Raw genomic sequence first — 19,128 nt, 5'->3', positions numbered from 1 at the left:
ATATTGATTTCTCTAACTTCAAGTAACCCCTGCATTCCTTCTCTCTTTATCCCTCCCCCACCCAAATCATACCAGCTTCAAAGCATCTTGTTGAGTTTCATTGCCTGTAATCTCACCAAAGAAGCAGCTAACAACAGCCTGTTTCATTTACCATCGTAACTTTTTTTGCATATCTTTCATTCATCTGCTCTATATCTCTCTACATCACCGTCCATATCTCTCGTTTCCCTTTCCCCTGACACTCCAGTCTGAAGAAGGGTCTCGACTCAAAATGTCACCTATTCCTTTTCTCCAGAGATGCTGCCTGTCCCGCTGAGTTACTCCAGCTTTTTGTGTCTATCTTTGGTTTGAACTAGCATCTGCAGTTCCTTCCTACACAACTAAAGGTCTGTTACATTGAGAAACAGGTGAATTTGGATTGGGAACTAGGAAATGGCACTCAATTGACAAATGCTTAGGTTCCTCATGAAGACATACACAGAATTGCTATAGAAACAAGAGGCCTATGAAAAAGAGAATGTTATAGGAATTTAGTTACATTTAAATACACAGAAATTAATGTATTGAAAGCCAAGTATGATGTAGATTAATGTGAAGGCATTCACTTTGGCAGGAGAAACACCATGGCAGAACATTATTTAGATGGTGATAAATTATAAAATTTATAGACAGAGTTGATGTGGACAAGCTTTTCCCTTTGAGAATAGGAAAGATTCAAACAAGAGGACATGACTTCAGAATTAAGGGACAGAAGTTTAGGGGTAATATGAGGGGGAACTTCTTTACGCAGAGAGTGGTGGCGGTGTGGAATGAGCTCCCAGTGGAAGTGGTGGAGGCAGGTTCATTGGTATCATTTAAAAATAAATTGGATAGGCATATGGATGAGAAGGGAATGGAGGGTTATGGTACGAGTGCAGGCAGGTGGGACTAAGGGGAAAAAAATTTGTTCGGCATGGACTTGTAGGGCCGAGATGGCCTGTTTCCGTGCTGTAATTGTTATATGGTTATTATATGGTTATAAAAGGATCTGGTTTCCTTGATGACCAGTCACTGAAACCAGTGCCATAAGGGCTTAAGAAAGTTGGTAAATTGGCAAATTCCTGGGATTTTGAGTATAGGAGGAAGGATGTGCAGGAAGGAATTGCAGATGCTGGCTTATACCGAAAATAGACACAATGTGCTGGAGTAACTCAGCGTGTCAGGCTTCATCTCTAGAGAAAAAGGATGGGTGACCTTTTGGGTCGGGACCTTTCTTCAGACTGACTTCTTCAGATAGGAGGAAGGGTGTTCTTGCTACAATTATACTAGGCCATGATGAGATCACACCTGGAATAATGTATGCAGCTTTGGTCTTCTTAGCTAAGAAAGGATACACTTTCTATAAAAGGGGTGTTATGAAGGCTCACCAGACATTTCTGTTGCATTGGTGGATGGAGGAGATGGGGTAAATGACTGGTTGTACAACCAAGAGTCTCACAAGGGTCGCACAAACGTACAAACACTGTACATACGGCACCTGTAGTTAGGATCGAACCCGGGTCTCTGGCGCTGTAAGGCAGTAGCTCCACTGCTACGCCACCGTGCCGCCCTAAACCTGTATCTATCAAAGGGCTGAATGGCCTATTCCTGCTCTCAATCATTTTGTAATGTATCTCTGCAATTTCTGGCGGTCTTGGATGGAGCTGTTCTCAATCCATGGTGTGATGCATCCTGATAAAATGATTTCTACGGTGCATCAGTGGATCTGTAGCGTTTAGCTCTACTGGCACTCTATGGATTCCAATCCTGCTTTCAACTTGTAAAACATTCAGTTAAAGAATACCCAATATTTAAGCGAAAAGATAATGAACTGAATGTAAACGTTAGCTTCATCACTGCGGATGCAAATGTAGAGTGTCTTTCACACCCCCAGGTCTCAGAAGAAACTCTTCCTTTTCGAGTTTGTTTTATAACAGGATAATTATAATGGAAAGTAAAGTAAAAGTTAACTGAAAAGATTTGATGACTGTTCTTTTCAAGAGGAACCCTGGTGTTAATTTTGCAACACATGGGATATCCCTTTTTGTTCTCCTTTCTGCTGCTTTGCAGTCCAGAACCATCAGCATAATGAACCATTCTTTACATTGACCATTCAGTCCAGCATATAAATACCAGGCTGTAGCAAGCAGAGGCACAATCAGTCAGAGGTTGCCTAACGAAACTCAACATGGGAAAGGTAAGTCCTGCAGTTTCCGTTCTTGCAACATATTTTGATTGCTATATGTTACTAAGATACCTCAGAGTGGTAAATCATTCATTAAATTGCTAACTCTTCTCCACAGGTCATTTTCTACGAGGACAGGAACTTCCAGGGTCGGCACTATGAGTGCAGCACCGACTGTGCCGACCTGTCCCCTTACTTCAGCCGCTGTAACTCCATCCGTGTGGACAGTGACTGGTGGGTGGCATACGAGAGACCCAACTACATGGGGTACCAGTATGTCCTGAACAGGGGGGAGTATCCTGACTACCAGCGCTGGATGGGATTCAACGACAACATCAGGTCCTGTCGCACCTACCCACATGTGAGTGATAATTTGTGATTGTTAAGAATTGTGATTCTTTTGTTCACGAGATTAGAAACATAGAAACATTGAAAATAGGTGCAGAAGGAGACCTTCGAGCCAGCACCGCCATTCATTGTGATTATGGCTGATCGTCCCCAATCAATAACCCGTGCCTGCCTTCTCCCCATACCCTTTGACTCCACTAGCCCCTAGAACTCTATCTAACTCTATCTTAAATCCATCCGGAGATTTGGCCTCCACTGCCATCTGTTGCAGGGAATTCCACAAATTCACAACTCTCTGGGTGAAAATGTTTTTTCTCTCCTCAGTCTTAAATGGCCTCCCCTTTATTCTAAGACTGTGGCCCCTGGTTCTGGACTCGCCCAACATTGGGAATATAATTCCTGCATCTAGCTTGTCCAGTCCTTTTATAATTTTATATGTTTATATATGATACCCCCTCATCCTTCTAAACTCCAGTGAATTCAAGCCTAGTCTTTTCAATCTTTCCTAATATAACAGTCCCGCCATCCCAGGGATCAATCTTGTGAACCTATGCTGCACTGCCTCAATCACAAGGATGTCCTTCCTCAAATTAGGAGTCCAAAACTGTTCACAATACTCCATGATGTGGTCTTACTGCAGAAGAACCTCTTTACTCCTATACTGAAATACTGAAATCCTCTTGTTATGAAGGCCAACATTACATTAGCTTTCTTCACTGCCTGCTGTATCTGCACGCCAACTTTCAGTGACTGGTGTACAAGGACACCCAGGTCTCGCTGCACCTCCCCCTTACCTAACCTAACCCCATTGAGATAATAATCTGCCCCATTGTTTTTGCCACCAAAGTGGGTAACCTCACATTTATCTATATTATACTGCGTCTGCCACGCATCTGCCCACTCCCTCAACCTCTCCAGGTCACCTTGCGACCTCCTAACATCCTCTTCACAGTTCACACTGCCACCCAGCTTTGTGTAATCCGCAAACTTGCTAGTGTGGCTCCTAATTCCCTCTTCCAAATCATTAATATATATGGTAAACAGTTGCGGCCCCAACACTGAGCCTTGCGGCACTCCACTCGCCATGGCCTGCCACACAAAAAGCTGGAGTAAGTCAGCGGGTCAGACAGCATCTCTGGAGAAAGGGAATAGGTGACAATTCACGTCGAGATCCTTCTTCAGACCTCGTGATCAAATTCTCAGAAACTGAAGCCTTCTTTCGTCAAGACCCAGAACGTCACCCATTCCTTCTCTCCAGAGATGCTGCCTGTCCCGCTGAGTTACTCCAGCATTTTGTGTCTATCTTTGGTTTAAACCAGCATCTGCAGTTCCTTCATACGCAGTTATAGTCAGCAAGCTATACAGCATGGAAACAGGCGCTTTGGTCCAACTTCTCCATGCCAACCAGGTAGGTATTCTGGTCTACGTGTTCAAGAAGGAACTGCGGATGCTGGAAAATCGAAGGTACACAAAATTGATGGAGAAACTCAGCGGGTGCAGCAGCATCTATGGAGCGAAGGAAATAGGCGACGTTTCGGGCCGAAACCCTTCTTCAGACCTTCTTCAGTATTCTGGTCTAGCCTGCATTTGGCCCATTACTCTATAAACCTAGATAGGTCTGAAGAAAGGTCTTGACCGAAACGTCACCCTTTCCTTCTCTCCAGAGGTGCTGTCTGTCCGGCTGAGTTACTCCAGCATTTCGTGTCTATCTTCGGTGTAAACCAGCATCTGCAGTTCCTTCCCACACTTTGCTTTGAGAGTCAATAGATTATTTGATGCAAAGCCCTCTATATTTTCCAATACCCCCGGAATTCCTTCCGATCTGTTTTTCTATTATTGCTAAGAGTGTGATCTCATCACATAAATAATTATTTTTCTATTCCAGAACCGAGGGGGCAACTACAGGATGAAGATTTACGAGAGGCCTGAATTTGGAGGACAGATGATGGAATTCATGGACGACTGTCCCTCAGTCTACGATCGTTTCCGTAACCGTGACATTCACTCCTGCCACGTGATGGATGGTCACTGGATCTTCTATGAACAGCCCAACTACAGAGGCCGACAATACTTCATGAGACCCGGGGAGTACAGGAAATACAATGACTGGGGTGGATACAACTCCACCATCGGGTCTTTCAGGCGCATGAGGGACTTCTAGAGAGACACTGTAAAACATAATGTTGTCCAGTGTAAGTCTTGATGGACACAAATAAAATGATTGAACTTTCAATTTAGTGCAATGAGTTTTCATGAATCATATTGTTTCTAATACACACATTTTCATTGTTGCGATTTGACAGCTTACAACGGTTGATATGACAGAATTTCTGGGAGTTAATGGGAAGGAAAGTTCGAGAAGGGATAAAAGAGCATAAGGTCAGGACCAATTACAAGCGATGCGAAGGGGCGACATGAATACGGAGGTTAAAGTGTTGTATATGAATGTGCGAAGTATAAGAAATAAAGTGGACGAGCTTGAGGCTCAGTTAGAAATTGGCAAGTATGATGTTGTGGGAATTACAGAGACATGGCTACAAGAGTGCCAGGGCTGGGTACTGAATATCCAAGGGTACACCTCCTATAGAAAAGACAGACAGATGGGCAGAGTGGTAGCTCTGTTGGTGAGGAATGAATTTCAGTCCCTTGTAAGCGGTGACATTGAAACAGGAGATGTAGAGTCAGTATGGATAGAACTAAGGAATTGAAAGGGTAAAAAGACACTAATGGGTCTTATCCACAGGCCCCCAAACAGTAGCCTGGACAGGGCGCAAGTTGAATCAGGAGTTAAAATTGGCATGTAGCAAAGGTAATGCTGTGGTTGTTATGGGAGATTTCAACATGCAGGTAGACTGGGAAAATCAGGTTGGTACTGGACTCCAAGAAAGGGACTTTGTAGAGTGCCTTTGTGATGGATTCTTAGAGCAGCTTGTATTGGAACCTACCAGGGAGATGGCAATTCTGGATCTAGTGTAATGTAATGAACCGGATTTGATAAGGGAACTTGAGGTTAAGGAGCCATTAGGAGGTAGTGACCATAATATGGTCAGGTTTAATCTACAATTGGAGAGGGAGAAGGGCAGATCGGAGGTGTCAGTTTTACAGTTGAATAAAGGGGACTATGGAGCCATGAGGGAGGAGCTGGCCAAAGTTGACTGGAAAGATACCCTAGCAGGGATGACAGTGGAACAACAATGGCAGGTATTTCTAGGAATAATACAGAAGATGCAGGATCAGTTCATTTCAAAGAGGAAGAAAGATTCCAAGGGGAGTAAGGAGCGATCGTGGCTGACAAGGGAAGTCAGGTACAGTATAAAAATAAAAGAGAAGAAGAACAACATAGCAAAGATGAGCAGGAAGCAAGAGGATTGGGTAATGTTTAAAGAGCAACAGAAGATAACTAAAAAGGCAATACGGGGAGAAAAGATGAGGTACGAAGGTAAACTCGCCAAGAATATAAATGATGATAGTGAAAGCTTCTTCAGGTATGTGAAGAGGAAAAAATTAGTTAAGCCCAAAGTTGGACCCTTGAAGACCGAAAAAGGTGAATTTATTATGGGGAACAAGGAAATGGCAGATCAGTTGAACAGGTACTTTGGATCTGTCTTCACTAAGGAGGACACAAACAATCTTCCTGATATAGTAGTGGCCAGAGGATCTGGGGTGACGGAGAAACTGAAGGAAATTCACATTAGGCAGGAAATGGTGTTGGGTAGACTGATGGGACTTAAGGCTGGTAAATCCCCAGGGCCTGATGGTCTGCATCCCAGCGTACCAAAATAAGTGGCTCTAGAAATCGTGGATGCATTCGTGATAATTTTCCAATGTTCTATAGACTCAGGATCAGTTCCTGTGGATTGGAGGGTAGCTAATGTTATCCCACTTTTTAAGAAAGGCAGGAGAGAGAAAACAGGGAATTATAGACCAGTTAGCCTGACATCGGTGGTGGGGAAGATGCTGGAGTCAATTATAAAGGATGAAATATTTGGATAGCTGTACAGGATCGGTCCGAGTCATCTTGGATAAACGAAGGGGAAATCATGCTTGACTAATCTTCTGGAATTTTTTGAGGATGTAACTAGGAAAATGGACAAGGGAGAGCCAGTGGATGTAGTGTACCTGGACTTTCAGAAAGCATTTGATAAGTTCCCACATCAGAGATTAGTGGGCTAAATTAGGGTACATGTTATTGGGGCAGAGTGCTGACGTGGATAGAGAAGTGGTTGGTAGACAGGAAACAAAGAGTAGAGATTAACGGGTCCCTTTCAGAATGGCAGACGGTGACTAGTGGGGTACTGCAAGGCTCGGTACTGGGACCGCAGATATTTACAATATACATCAATGATTTGGATGGATTCAAAGTAACATTAGCAAATTAGCAAATTTGCAGATGACACAAAGCTGGGTGGCAGTGTGAACTGTGAGGAGGATGCTCTGAGAATGCAGGGTGTCTTGGACAGGTTGACGGAGTGGGCAGGTGCATGGCAGATGAAGTTTAATGTGAATAAATGTGAGGTTATCCACTTTGGCATCAAAAACAGGAAGGCAGATTACATCAATTTGGGAAAAGGTGAAGTGCAACGGGATCTGGGGGTCCTTGTTCATTAGTCTATGAAAGTAAGCATGCAGGTACAGCAGGCAGTGAAGAAAGCGAATGGCATGTTGCGTGTGCAGACGTGGCGCCATCGGACGAGAAGCCGAAACAAAGAAGTCGAAGCCAAAGAACCGAATGGAAATGAGGCCGAAACGTCAAAAAACCGAAAGAGTACGAAGATGAAACACCAACTAACCGAAAGGATGGGACGCCTAAATGTAAACTAACCGAAAGGGCGGGACGCCTAAAAACCAACTAACTGAAAATCTGCATCGCCTACAAGTAAACCCACCGAATGGCCGCTCTGTCCAAATGCCACGTACATGAAAGGCGGCATCACCTACAAACCAACGAACCAATTGTCGCTCAACAGAAAAGTCAAATAACAGGCATGACGTTGCCGGGGGGGCGGGACTTGTCAGCGATTGGTCCTGATCCCCGTGTCCATCAATTCACTGTGCAGGGATGAACTTGTCCCACGCCTCCGCTCCACCCGACCACAGCCCCGCGGAGGGTGGCCGTGGGAGAGTGGGGGCTGTCCCCAGAGATGCAAACCTTCGGCCGCTTACAACTTGGTGCTTGGGTTCAGATTACCCAGTCACCTATGGCTTGTGTGGAAAAATGACCCCCACGCTCCCGTCTCCCCCTTCTCTCTCCCGTCTCCCCCTCTTCTCTCTCGTGGCCTCTCCCTCCCCCATCTTGGAGCGACTGAGGCACGTCCACACTTCTGAATTTTATAGTCCCTCATTCTCCCACCGGAAGGGGAGTGGCCTTCATGGCGTGATTGACAGGAGAGAGAATCTCAACATTTTTTAAACAGTAATAAGTCTTTTATTTTTCATCGATGGGAAACATCCTCTGCACCTGATGAGCGGAGGGGGACTCTGAGTAAGATGGCCAAAAATCACAGCCGTAAATGGTAGCATTTTTTCTAAAATCAATATAGAGCGCAAACAAGAAGTGGTCAAGTTTAGACTTTTAATTATATTTATTTTAAAGGATGAGGTTTCCGAGTATGTAGAAGCACATAACAAAATAGGCCAAAGTCGGCATGGTTTTGTAAAGGGGGGATCTTGCCTGACGAATCTGTTGCAATTCTTGGAGGACGTAACTAGCAGGATGGTCAAAGGACAGTCAGTGGATGTGGATTACCTGGATTTTCAGAAGACCTTTGATAAAGTGCCGCACGTGAGGCTGCAAAAGAAGATGAGAGCACATGATATTAGAGGGAAGATACTAGCATGGATAGAAGGTTGACCGAATGGCAGAACGCAAAGATGGGAATCAAGGCGTTTGTTTTCCAGTTGGCTGCCACTGCCCAGTTGGGTTCCGCAGGGCTCGGTGCTGGGGCCGCTAGTCCACGTTGTATATCAATGATTTGTATGAGGGAATTGAAGGCTTCATGGCCAAGTTTGCGGATGATAGGAAGATAGGTGGAGGGGCAGGTAGTGTAGAGAAAGCAGGGAATCTGCAGAAGGGCTTGGACAGGTTGGGAGGGTGGGCAGAGAAGTGGCCAATGGAATATAGTGTAGCAAAGTGTGGTCATGCATTTCGAAGTAGGAATTATGGCGCAGGCTATTTTCTAAATGGGGAGAGTATGCCAAAATCGGGGTGCAAAGGGACTTGGGACTGCTGGTGCAGGATTCCCAAAATGTTAATCTGCAAGTGAAATCTGTAGTAAGGAAGATGAATGCACTGCTAGCATTTATTTTGAGAGCAAATTGTCCAGAAATGGTCTACTAATTTGCATGCAAGAGGCGCCATGTTTTGGAGCCATTTTCCAAGTCCAGTCCATGATCCAGGTATTAAGGGCGGTGCCTGTTCCAGGCAAGCCCCAGGTTGTAGTGGGCCTACAGCCGTTGCTTTCACTTGGACCGACCGGCGAACCCACGTCCCTCTCCTCACCCGTCCAATTTTGTTCCCCATGGGCGCCTCGGAGCCTGATACACACAAACAACTCACATCTTTTATCATTAAGGAGGATAACTAGTTTTGAAAACATAGTCATCTGCTGTTCTTTGATTAGGGTCGAAGCAGGCTTATTTTTGTGTATATAAGATTGTGCTTTAACCGAGCTGTTAGGTTACTTCACCAGAAGGTTACTTTACCTTTGGGGAGAGAGAGAGAGATAGATAGAGAGAGAGCGATGGAAGGATCTTACCTTGAGAGGGGAAAGTTCTTGGATGGTGGTGTGTCTGCCGTTGCCTTGCCAGAACAGACAGGAGACTGGAATAGGCAGAGGGCATCAGACCTGTTTCTTTGTTTTGTTGCTTTGTTACTACCTGCCAGTTACTTTATCAGTGTTGTTTGTTATTTTGCTTAAACAATTGTATGTGCTCTTCAAAAGATGTTCTTTCTCTTGTTATTGATCTGAATCCTGGAATCCTGCATATATTTAGTTACAGCAGGGATTAGGAGTACATGGGTCATGCGCGGGGCAGATGGGATCAGTTTCTCTTGGCATTATGGTTAGCACAAACATTGTGGACCGAAGGGCCTGTTCCTGTGTTGTACTTTTCTATGTTCTATGTTCTAAGGTCGTAAATGATAGGGGAAATATTAGGCCATTCGGCCCATCAAATCTGCTCCACCATTCAAACATGGCTGATCTATCTCCCTCCTAACCCCATTCTCCTGTCTTCTCCCAGATAACTGCTGACACCCGTACTAATCAATAATCTATCTATCTCGGCCTTAAAAGTATCCATTGACTTGGCCTCCACATCCTTCTGTGGGAAAGAATTCCACAGATTCACCACCCTCTGACTAAAGAAATTCCTCCTCATCTCCTTCCTAAAGGAACATCCTTTTATTCTGAGGCTATTCCCTCTGGTCCTATACTCCCCACTAGGGAGGGGAACCATCCTCTCCACATACACTTTTTCCAGGTCTTTCACTATTTTACAGGTAAGTTTCAATAAGGTCCCTCCTCATCCTTCTAAACTCCAGCTAGTACAGGCCCAGTGACATCAAACGCTCATTAAATGTTAACCCAATCATTCCTGAGATCAATTTCATTTGAAAATACAATACAATACAATACAATACAATTTTATTGTCATTTGAGCCCCAGTGAGGCTCAAACGAAATTCTGTTTCCACAGCCATACAAACAAAGAAATTTCCTACACTCAATCTCACTTCCTAAAGGCAAAGTCATCTCTCCCTGTTTCCATTCTGCCCCAGGCGATGATATAAGTCCCACGGCCATCCGTGGGCGATCGGCCCGCTCCCGGTCTAAATGTCACAAAGTCCCCCCGGCGGGCGCTGGAATGGGCCATGAAGCCGAACCGGGCGATGTACGACCTCCGGGTCTTCCACATACGACACGGGCTTTTCGCGTTGCGGGAGCTCCGGGAAGCGGTCTCTCTCACCCGCGAGCTCCCGATGTCCCAGTTCACAGGTAGCCTCCGAGCCCCAGGAGTCGAGTCGCAGCAGCGAGTCACCACCGCTCCCCACGCTCAGGCCGGCCAGCCCACGATGGTGAGTAGTCCGCAGCTCCGCAGCTCCTCCGCAGTCTCCCGAAGGTTGGAGGCTCCACGGTGCTAGTACACAACGGAGACCGACAGTGACAAGGTCAAACGCTCATTTTTAATGGTTTCCCCCTCCCCCCCCCCCCCCCCCCATCACATTTAAAACTAGATTAAAAAAACACCAACACATTTAGACAAAAAATCAGAGTTTGCAGGGGCCGCTTAACTGCAACTGGAGTCGCGCCGCCAACCAACAAATCACTTGTTTGATAGTTATTGGGGTACTTTGCTTCATTCCGTAAATGTAAGTTCGAGTTTTTATTAAAAGTAGCAAAAAGAACAGTGTAAACCCCAAAACTGAATATCAATTTATAAATTTGAGATATTAACTTTTCTTCTCTTACCGCAGGTACTGCCGGACCTGCTGAGAATTTGTGACATTGTCTGTTTTGCTTCCTGACGTGAAGTGAAGAACTGATTAGTTTTAGAATTTTCAGGTAGCAACGATTTATGCCAAGTACCTCGGTATTATACAGAACCGCACATGGCAACCTCAATAGAATTGAATGAATATATTATTTTCACATGTGATAAGTTACAGTAGAATTCTTTGCTTGCCTGCACAAGGTATGCAAATAGTCACCACACAAAGGACACTGACAAAGTTACAAATTACCCCCGCATATCCACAAAGTATCCACCTTTATTCTCCCCTGCCCACTCTTCCCCATCCATCCCGGCTATTCCCCAATTCCAATATCTGGCCATATTTGGTGTAAATCATCCATTGGTGATATTGACTTAGCTTTCCTCTCTACTGTTTCAAACATATAACAAAGAAACTCAATCACCCTCTCACTGCTCTATTAACCCCTTTGTCCTGATATCATCTGATCATCTGCATTACCTTTGTTTAATCAATCCGTCCCACCTGTCATTTGTGCAACTGAAAATAACCTTTTTTTTTTTAATTGCCCTTTCCTAGTTGTCACAAACCTGAAATATTAACTTTGCTTTTTCTTTCATCAGACCTGCTGAGTATTTTTGACAGCATTTCTGTTTTTCAGTTTTTATCTTCGAACATAGAACAAAATACAGCACAAAGACAGACCCTTCAGTGCACAAGGCCTGTGCCGAACATGATGCCAAGATCTGCTTACATATGAACCATTTCCCTCCATTCCCTGCAGATCCATGTCCCTATGTGAAAGCCTCTTAAATGGCACTATTATATCTAGTTTAGTTTAGCTTAGAGATACAGAGCGGAAACAGGCCCTTCGGCCGACTGAGTCCGTGCTAACTAGCGATCCCCGCACAGTCTCACTATCCTAGGGACAATTTACAATTTTACCAAAGCCAATTATCCTACAAACATGTATGACGTTGGAATGTGGGAAGAAACAGGAACACTCGTAGATAACCCATGCATGTCATGGGGAGAATGTACAAACTCCCTACAGACAGCACCCACATTCGAACCTGCATCAACCCGATATCTGCCTCCACCACTGTGAATAATGCCTTGTAGCTTTTCCGAGGGACAGTTTTTTAATCAATTGTTGAATGGAACTTCACAGCTATTTTGCGTCATGTCCCTGTAATTAGAGTTACCATAAGGGATTTTCAATTGTACATAATTTCAATGAAGACTCTCTCTGTGTTCAGCCTCTGCATGTGATGGAATGAGTTAAGCCCTACAACATAACAGTGGTTTTGCTTACATGGCAACGGAATCATCAGACTACATTGACTGAAAGAGCATCAACCTGCTGACTTTGGTCCCGGAGGTTCCAATTCTTTACTGCAATTCATTGATAATGGGTTTTTCATAGAAGATCCCATTTTATAATTTGAAAAAATCATATTCTTTCAATATTGCCTCAAGGAACGCAGGACTATATTAATGTTTCATATATGCTTAATTTAGGACCTAAAATCTGGATTGATTGTCACAACCAAATCACTGATCCACGGACCCTCTACCTTGATGTATTAGGGGGCGTTGAGAGAATCATAACAAGAGATCCATTCATTTTTGACATTGGGTCATAGAGTTCCAGAATTATACAGTACGGTGGCGCAGCAGTGGTATAGCTACTGCCTTACAGCACCAGAGTCCCGGGTTCGATCCTGACCAAGGGTGCTGTATGTACTGTGCTTGTACCTTTGTCCCGAGACCGTGTTGGTTTATTTCAGGTGATCCGGTTTCTCCCCACACTCCAAAGACATGCAGGTTGGTAGGTTAATCGGTTTAGATAAAAATTGTAAATTGTCCCGAGTGTGTGTAGGATAGTGTTAATGTACAGGATTGCTGGTCGGCGCAGTCTTGCTGGGCTAAAGGCCCTGTTTCCGCGCACTATCTCTAAACGCAACTGAATTAAAGCATCGAAACAGGCCCTTCAGCCCAACTGGCCCATGCTGACATAATGTCTAATTTAAGCTGGTCCCATCTACCTGCATTTGGCCACATCACTCTAAACCGTTCCAATCCATGTAAATATCGCAGAACAAAATGTTTCTTTGCGGAGAGGAAGATTACGTGGCAGCATAATCCACGTTCTATTTATGAAGAGAAGGATAAATAATGATTTAAAGAGTCTTTTGTTTTTTGGATTTTGTATTCCAATTAAATAAGGAAACATTCCTTGAAATTAAAAATCTTTATGTGCTTGAGAATAGCCATTATTTAAAATAAGAGTCCATCTCAGAGCCAGTGATACAATAATACTCTTTCTAAATTAAGGCACTATTTAAATAATATTATAACATTTATTTAAATGTATGCCTGTGGAATGATTTCCTGAGCTGCTCCGACTATTTACATATATTTAGAGAGTGTATATAGTTTAGAGATAGAGGTCCCCGCTGAGTCCGCACCGACCAGCGATCCCCGCACATTAACACCATCCCACACACACTAGGGACAATTTATACTTTTACCAACCCAATTAACCTACAAACCTGTATATCTTTGGAGTGTGGGAGGAAACTGAAGATCTCGGAGAAGACCCACGCGGGAGAACGTATAAACTCCGTACAGACGGCACCCGTAGTCAGAATCGAACCCAGGTCTCTGTAAGTCAGCAACTCTACCACTGTGCCACCGAGCCGACCTATGACTCCTTTTCCAAGCTTATTGCTGGCCAACTATTAATACTGGTGGTACACAAAAAAGCTGGAGAAACTCAGCGGGTGCAGCAGCATCTATGGAGTGAAGGAAATAGGCAACGTTTCGGGCCGACACCCTTCTTCAGACTGATTAATACTGGTGGACTGGCACAGCTGAAAGTTTGTCAGCTACATTTTGAGAAGACCACATCCATTATCCATTGATGTCGCTGCCAGCAACCTTCCTAAGCCATTGTCTGCATTGTTTGAAACTTGAGGGAACATTTTTTATGATTGATGAATTTCTGACCACATATCCCTGCTTTCACTCAGAATTTTTATGTTGTCATTGGGTTCCTTATATTTCCTAGCTCCAATTCATCTGAGCTAATTTGTTGCAAGACATATAGGTTTGTTACTTCCAGAGAGTCAGATTAAATGTGCACCTGGCTAGCTTTCCACATTTCACAGGAGCTCAGCTGCAATTTTTCCTGTCCTTACAGTGATAATATTAATGATGATAAGTATATTGATGAATATAATAATAATAATGATCCAGGGCATTGGGCGGCACGGTAGCGCAGCGGTAGAGTTGCTGCCATAGCGCTTACAGCGCCAGAGACACGGGTTTGATCCTTGCTCTGGGCGCTTGTCCATGCGGAGTTTGCATGTTCTCCCCATGACCTGCGTGGGTTTCCCCCAGGATCTTTGGTTTCCTCCCACACGTACAGGTTTGAAGGTTAATTGGCTTGGTGTAAATGTAAAGATTGTCGCTCGTGTATGATAATGTTAATGTGCGGGAAACTAATTTTCTCAGTCCCTACCTGGTTGGAGATGCAGCTTTTCTCCGGGCTGCATCTTCGCCCCATCCTCGCGGCCTACCGCTGGGACTGGAGCGGCGTTTCCTGCCAGGACCGGCCAGAACTTCGGCTTCTGCGGTGGCACAGCGCTGGGGAGCCATCGCGGAGCGGGCGATGCATTGCCTGGGTCGCCGTGCGATGAGCTCCGGAGTGCTGAGACCGTTGACTCCAGCTGTCACTATGGAGCTTCCAGCCGAGGCGGTGCTGACTCTGAATACTGCGGAGCCTGGGATCTCTTCATTGCCTGCTGTACCTGCATGGTTACTTTCATAGACTGATGAACAAGGTCCCCCAGATCCCATTGTACTTCCTCTTTTCCCAACTTGCCGCCATTCAGATAGTAATCTGCCTTCCTGTTTTTTATACCAAAGTGGATAACCTCACATTTATCCACATTAAACTTCATCTGCCATGTATCTGCCCACTCCCCCAACCTGTCCAAGTCACCCTGCATTCTCAAAGCATCCTCCTCACAGTTCACACTGCCACCCAGCTTTGTGTCATCTGCAAATTTGCTAATATTACTTTGAATCCCTTCATCCAAATATTGCAAAGGGAGTGAAAATATTACCGAGGCTTCTGTTATGTGGAATGTACTTTATTAATATTCATTCTTTCAATTTCTTTGATTGATATTTCGTGACAATCCATTTTTTGTTTGAAAACAACAATAGTATTTTATTTATAAAATGCCTTTAATGTAGTGAATTGCTTCAAGATGTTTCAAACATTGACTTGAAGCCATATAGAGTTATTAAGGCAGATGGCCAAAAGATTGATCAAAATGATAGGTTTTAAGGAGCATCTTAACATCTGACATCTTGATAGAAAGGTGCCCAGTTTGAGGAGATAAATAACACATTGTCCGACTGAGGGAACAGTTATTAATAAGGTCATGAGGTCATAAATGATAGGAGCAGAATTAGGCTATTCGGCCCATCGTCTACTCCACCATTCAATCGTAGAAACATAGAAACATAGAAATTAGGTGCAGGAGTAGGCCATTCGGCCCTTCGAGCCTGCACCGCCATTCAATATGATCATGGCTGATCATCCAACTCAGAATCCCGTACATGCCTTCTCTCCATACCCTCTGATCCCCTTAGCTACAAGGGCCACATCTAACTCCCTCTTAAATATAGCCAATGAACTGGCCTCAACTGCCTTCTGTGGCAGAGAGTTCCAGAGATTCACCACTCTCTGTCTGAAAAAAGTTCTCCTTATCTCGGTTTTAAAGGATTTCCCCCTTATCCTTAAGCTGTGACCCCTTGTGCTGGACTTCCCCAACATCGGGAACAATCTTCCTGCATCTAGCCTGTCCAACCCCTTAAGAATTTTGTAAGTTTCTATAAGATCCCCTCTCAATCTCCTAAATTCTAGAGAGTATAAACCAAGTCTATCCAGTCTTTCTTCATAAGACAGTCCTGACATCTCAGGAATCAGTCTGGTGAACCTTCTCTGCACTCCCTCTATGGCAATCATGGCTGATCTATCTCTGCCTTCTAACCCCATTCTCCTGTCTTGTAGTGCAGCAATTGAGATTCGGGATGCTGGAAAGACCAGAAGGGGAAGAGTGTCAATAGCCTAGGGTTGCTGGAGATGATGGAAGCCTGGCTGGGCAAGGCAACTGAAAAGAAGGAGAGTCGTTAGATGGAGGAGCTGCTTAATGAGTAGACAATGCTGCTCATTGACCAGCTGGGCAGGGAGTGGTGAGGGGTGATAAAGCTGGTCGGAATATGGACACAGGTGTAGCCATTTGTAATGGCCCTTGGTTGTCAGAAGCCAGAATGACCCAGGCCCACTGAATAACTAATGGTGATTAGCATGGGGGTGATAACGTCAGCAGCCAAAGAGCTCAGTTAACTCAGGTGGAGTTGCAATGATTCCCTGGAGAACAAAAATAGGATTTCATGCAGCAGAAATATGAATTAGAGTGCACCTCAGTCAATAGGAAGCCAATGAGGTCGCTGTTCAGACTACTATCAGAGTGGAGTCACAGGCTTGGAAATGGTATTTATGGCACAGACCAAAAAAACGATGGATTGAGAGTATTTGGTGGGATGAGAACTCTGACAATTGGGAGAAGGTGGGGGAATTGAGAAGACCTAAGCTGAAGTGACACTGGGTATTGGGAGGTGAAGGGAAAGGCCAGCATGTGGATGAGATTTCATAAAAGAGGGGAGGAAACCTGTACACTAAATACCATGTTGAGGAATGGTCAAGAAAGAATTTACTACTGTGTTTTTACAGTGTTTTTGTATATTCAAAGCCATGCTCAAAATTTAGACCACCAGATATTATCAACTCATTGTCATAAAATAGTTGTTGTGCAATTCAAAACACAATACAAAATGGTTCAATTTAGATGAGTACAGAATTTATTATGTTTATGCATATTTCATCATGACAAAATCTACATTGCAAAAAGGAACTAGAAGTCCCTCATGCGCCTGAAAGACCCGATGGTGGAGTTGTATCCGCCCCAGTCATTGTATTTCCTGTACTCCCCAGGTCTCATGAAGTACTGTCGGCCTCTGTAGTTGGCTTGTTCATAGAAGATCCAGTGACCATCCATCACGTGGCAGGAGTGAATGTCACGGTTACGGAAGCGATCGTAGACGGAGGGACAGTCGTCCATGAATTCCATCATCTGTCCTCCAAATTCAGGCCTCTCGTAAATCTTCATCCTGTAGTTGCCTCCTCGGTTCTGGAATAGAAGTAAATAAAACATGAAGGATCAGAGATGAAGGTGTGCTGGGCCTGGTTGATAACGCATACTAGTAAATGCAATCGGTGCCAATGGGTTAATTTAGTAATGTTAGTGATGCGACTCTACCGCTATTAAATATCAATTACGTCCATCACTTTTTGAATGCTCATATAAATTATGCCTCTACAATGCAGCATAAAATGTTTGCAAAAATGTTGGCAGCTTTGATGAGCATATTCCATACAAAGAATGAATCTCTCCTACTTGGTCTGGCTCTCATTGATACTGTGTGTTCCATATGTTCCTTAATTGGATTTTAAACTTACAGCAATCAAAATGTGCAATATTCATACAAACATCTCATTTAGGAATATGAGTTATGACAAGAGTCCGCCATTTGGCAACTCAAGCCTGCTCTACATTAAGAATCAATCCAAAGAAGGGTCTCGACCCGAAAGGTCAACCATTCCTTCTCTCCAGAGATGCTGCCTGTCCCGCTGAGTTACTCCAGCATTTTGTGTCTATCTACTGATTAAAAATATTGGATGATCTGATGTAATATTTTAACCAATATTACCTTGCTTTTGTAGCAAGCCTTCACTGTTCATTTAGGAAGAAGTAACTATCCTCTCTCAATAAAACAAACAGGCCAGATTGGATGTTAAGTTGATAAAATTGTTAAAAATCTGAACCTCATTCTTCAGCCTTTTCCAAACTCGTCAATGGGCGAATGCCAACGGAGATTTCTGAATCTTACTCAGTAGGTCAACAATTAAAGTTTACAAGTTAATTGTTAGTTTATATTCAGAGTACTAATTATGGAAAATGAAAAACAAAAATGTGGGAAAGGCAAGCTATTGGGATATTGTCCTCAGAAATGAATCCTTTTTTGTTTGCTGAGGACGATGACATTGCTACTCACGTGTGGGTAGCTGCGACAGGACCTGATGTTGTCATTGAATCCCATCCAGCGCTGGTAGTCAGGATACTCCCCCCTGTTCAGGACATACTGGTACCCCATGTAGTTGGGTCTCTCGTATGCCACCCACCAGTCACTGTCCACACGGATGGAGTTACAGCGGCTGAAGTAAGAGGACAGGTCGGCACAGTCGGTGCTGCACTCATAGTGCCGACCCTGGAAGTTCCTGTCCTCGTAGAAGATGATCTGTGGGGCAAAAAAAAAGAATTAATGTACTGTTTCTTAACTTCAAACAAAATGTGAAAATTTGTGAACTAACACTACCTTTCCCATGTTGCTCTGGATAAGTAGTACCTGCAGATACTTTTGCTCTGGATGGCCCAGTATTTATATAACTGACTGAGCAGCCAATACGATCAAACCCTTTGTTATTCCAAGGAGCATGTCACCTGGGTCAGCTGAAAACAAAAATTAGAATATTCCACGCAGACATTTCAGGAAAGCACCCTTTTTTTGAGAGCACTAGATTAGTATTTGTTCTTTTATTTTTGCTTTCATGTCACTTTGATTGTATGGAAAGAGAAAAGAGACAAAGGCTCAGGGGCCTGGCCTATTCTTAGAGCAGGATGCCCACAAACTGAACTCAACACTATTGATTCTTCCAACAATACCAGGGTCATTATTGCTTTTGTTTATTCGTTATTTCGTATCCAAGTACAAAGTTGGTGAAAACATTGATTTGCCTAATCTTTGCGTTAATACACATATAAATGTTTAGCTGCATAATCATCAGAGTGTGATATAGTAATTCACCATCACCCCAGTGAATAATGCACCCACCCCATGGAGTACTTCGAGTTAGTCGGTGCCTGATAATATAATAATAATAATAATAAATTTTATTTATGGGCGCC

General features: G+C 43.9%; 2 protein-coding genes across 2 annotated transcripts; one reads left to right on the top strand and one right to left on the bottom strand.

Moving 5' to 3' along the window:
* The first annotated feature begins 1,887 nt into the window (after positions 1-1,887).
* On the top strand, positions 1,888-5,499 carry LOC129698568 (gamma-crystallin S-1-like). The gene is made up of 2 exons (XM_055637652.1): positions 1,888-2,564; positions 4,437-5,499. Exons 1-2 carry the CDS (start codon positions 2,466-2,468, stop codon positions 4,710-4,712), a joined length of 375 nt encoding a protein of 124 aa, XP_055493627.1. The 5' UTR covers positions 1,888-2,465; the 3' UTR covers positions 4,713-5,499.
* A 10,166-nt stretch (positions 5,500-15,665) lies between these two features.
* On the bottom strand, positions 15,666-18,481 carry LOC129698569 (gamma-crystallin S-1-like; the record flags this gene model as incomplete). The annotated part of the gene is made up of 2 exons (XM_055637653.1): positions 15,666-17,292; positions 18,218-18,481. Coding segments are annotated over 2 exons (540 nt in total), but the record flags the coding sequence as incomplete, so codon positions are not given.
* Between the last annotated feature and the right edge of the window lie 647 nt (positions 18,482-19,128).

The sequence above is a fragment of the Leucoraja erinacea genome, chromosome 7 (assembly GCF_028641065.1).
Source record: "Leucoraja erinacea ecotype New England chromosome 7, Leri_hhj_1, whole genome shotgun sequence".
Classification (NCBI taxonomy): domain Eukaryota; kingdom Metazoa; phylum Chordata; class Chondrichthyes; order Rajiformes; family Rajidae; genus Leucoraja; species Leucoraja erinaceus.
Note: the sequence above shows the minus strand (reverse complement) of the source record. Positions and strands in the feature narration are given on the sequence as shown.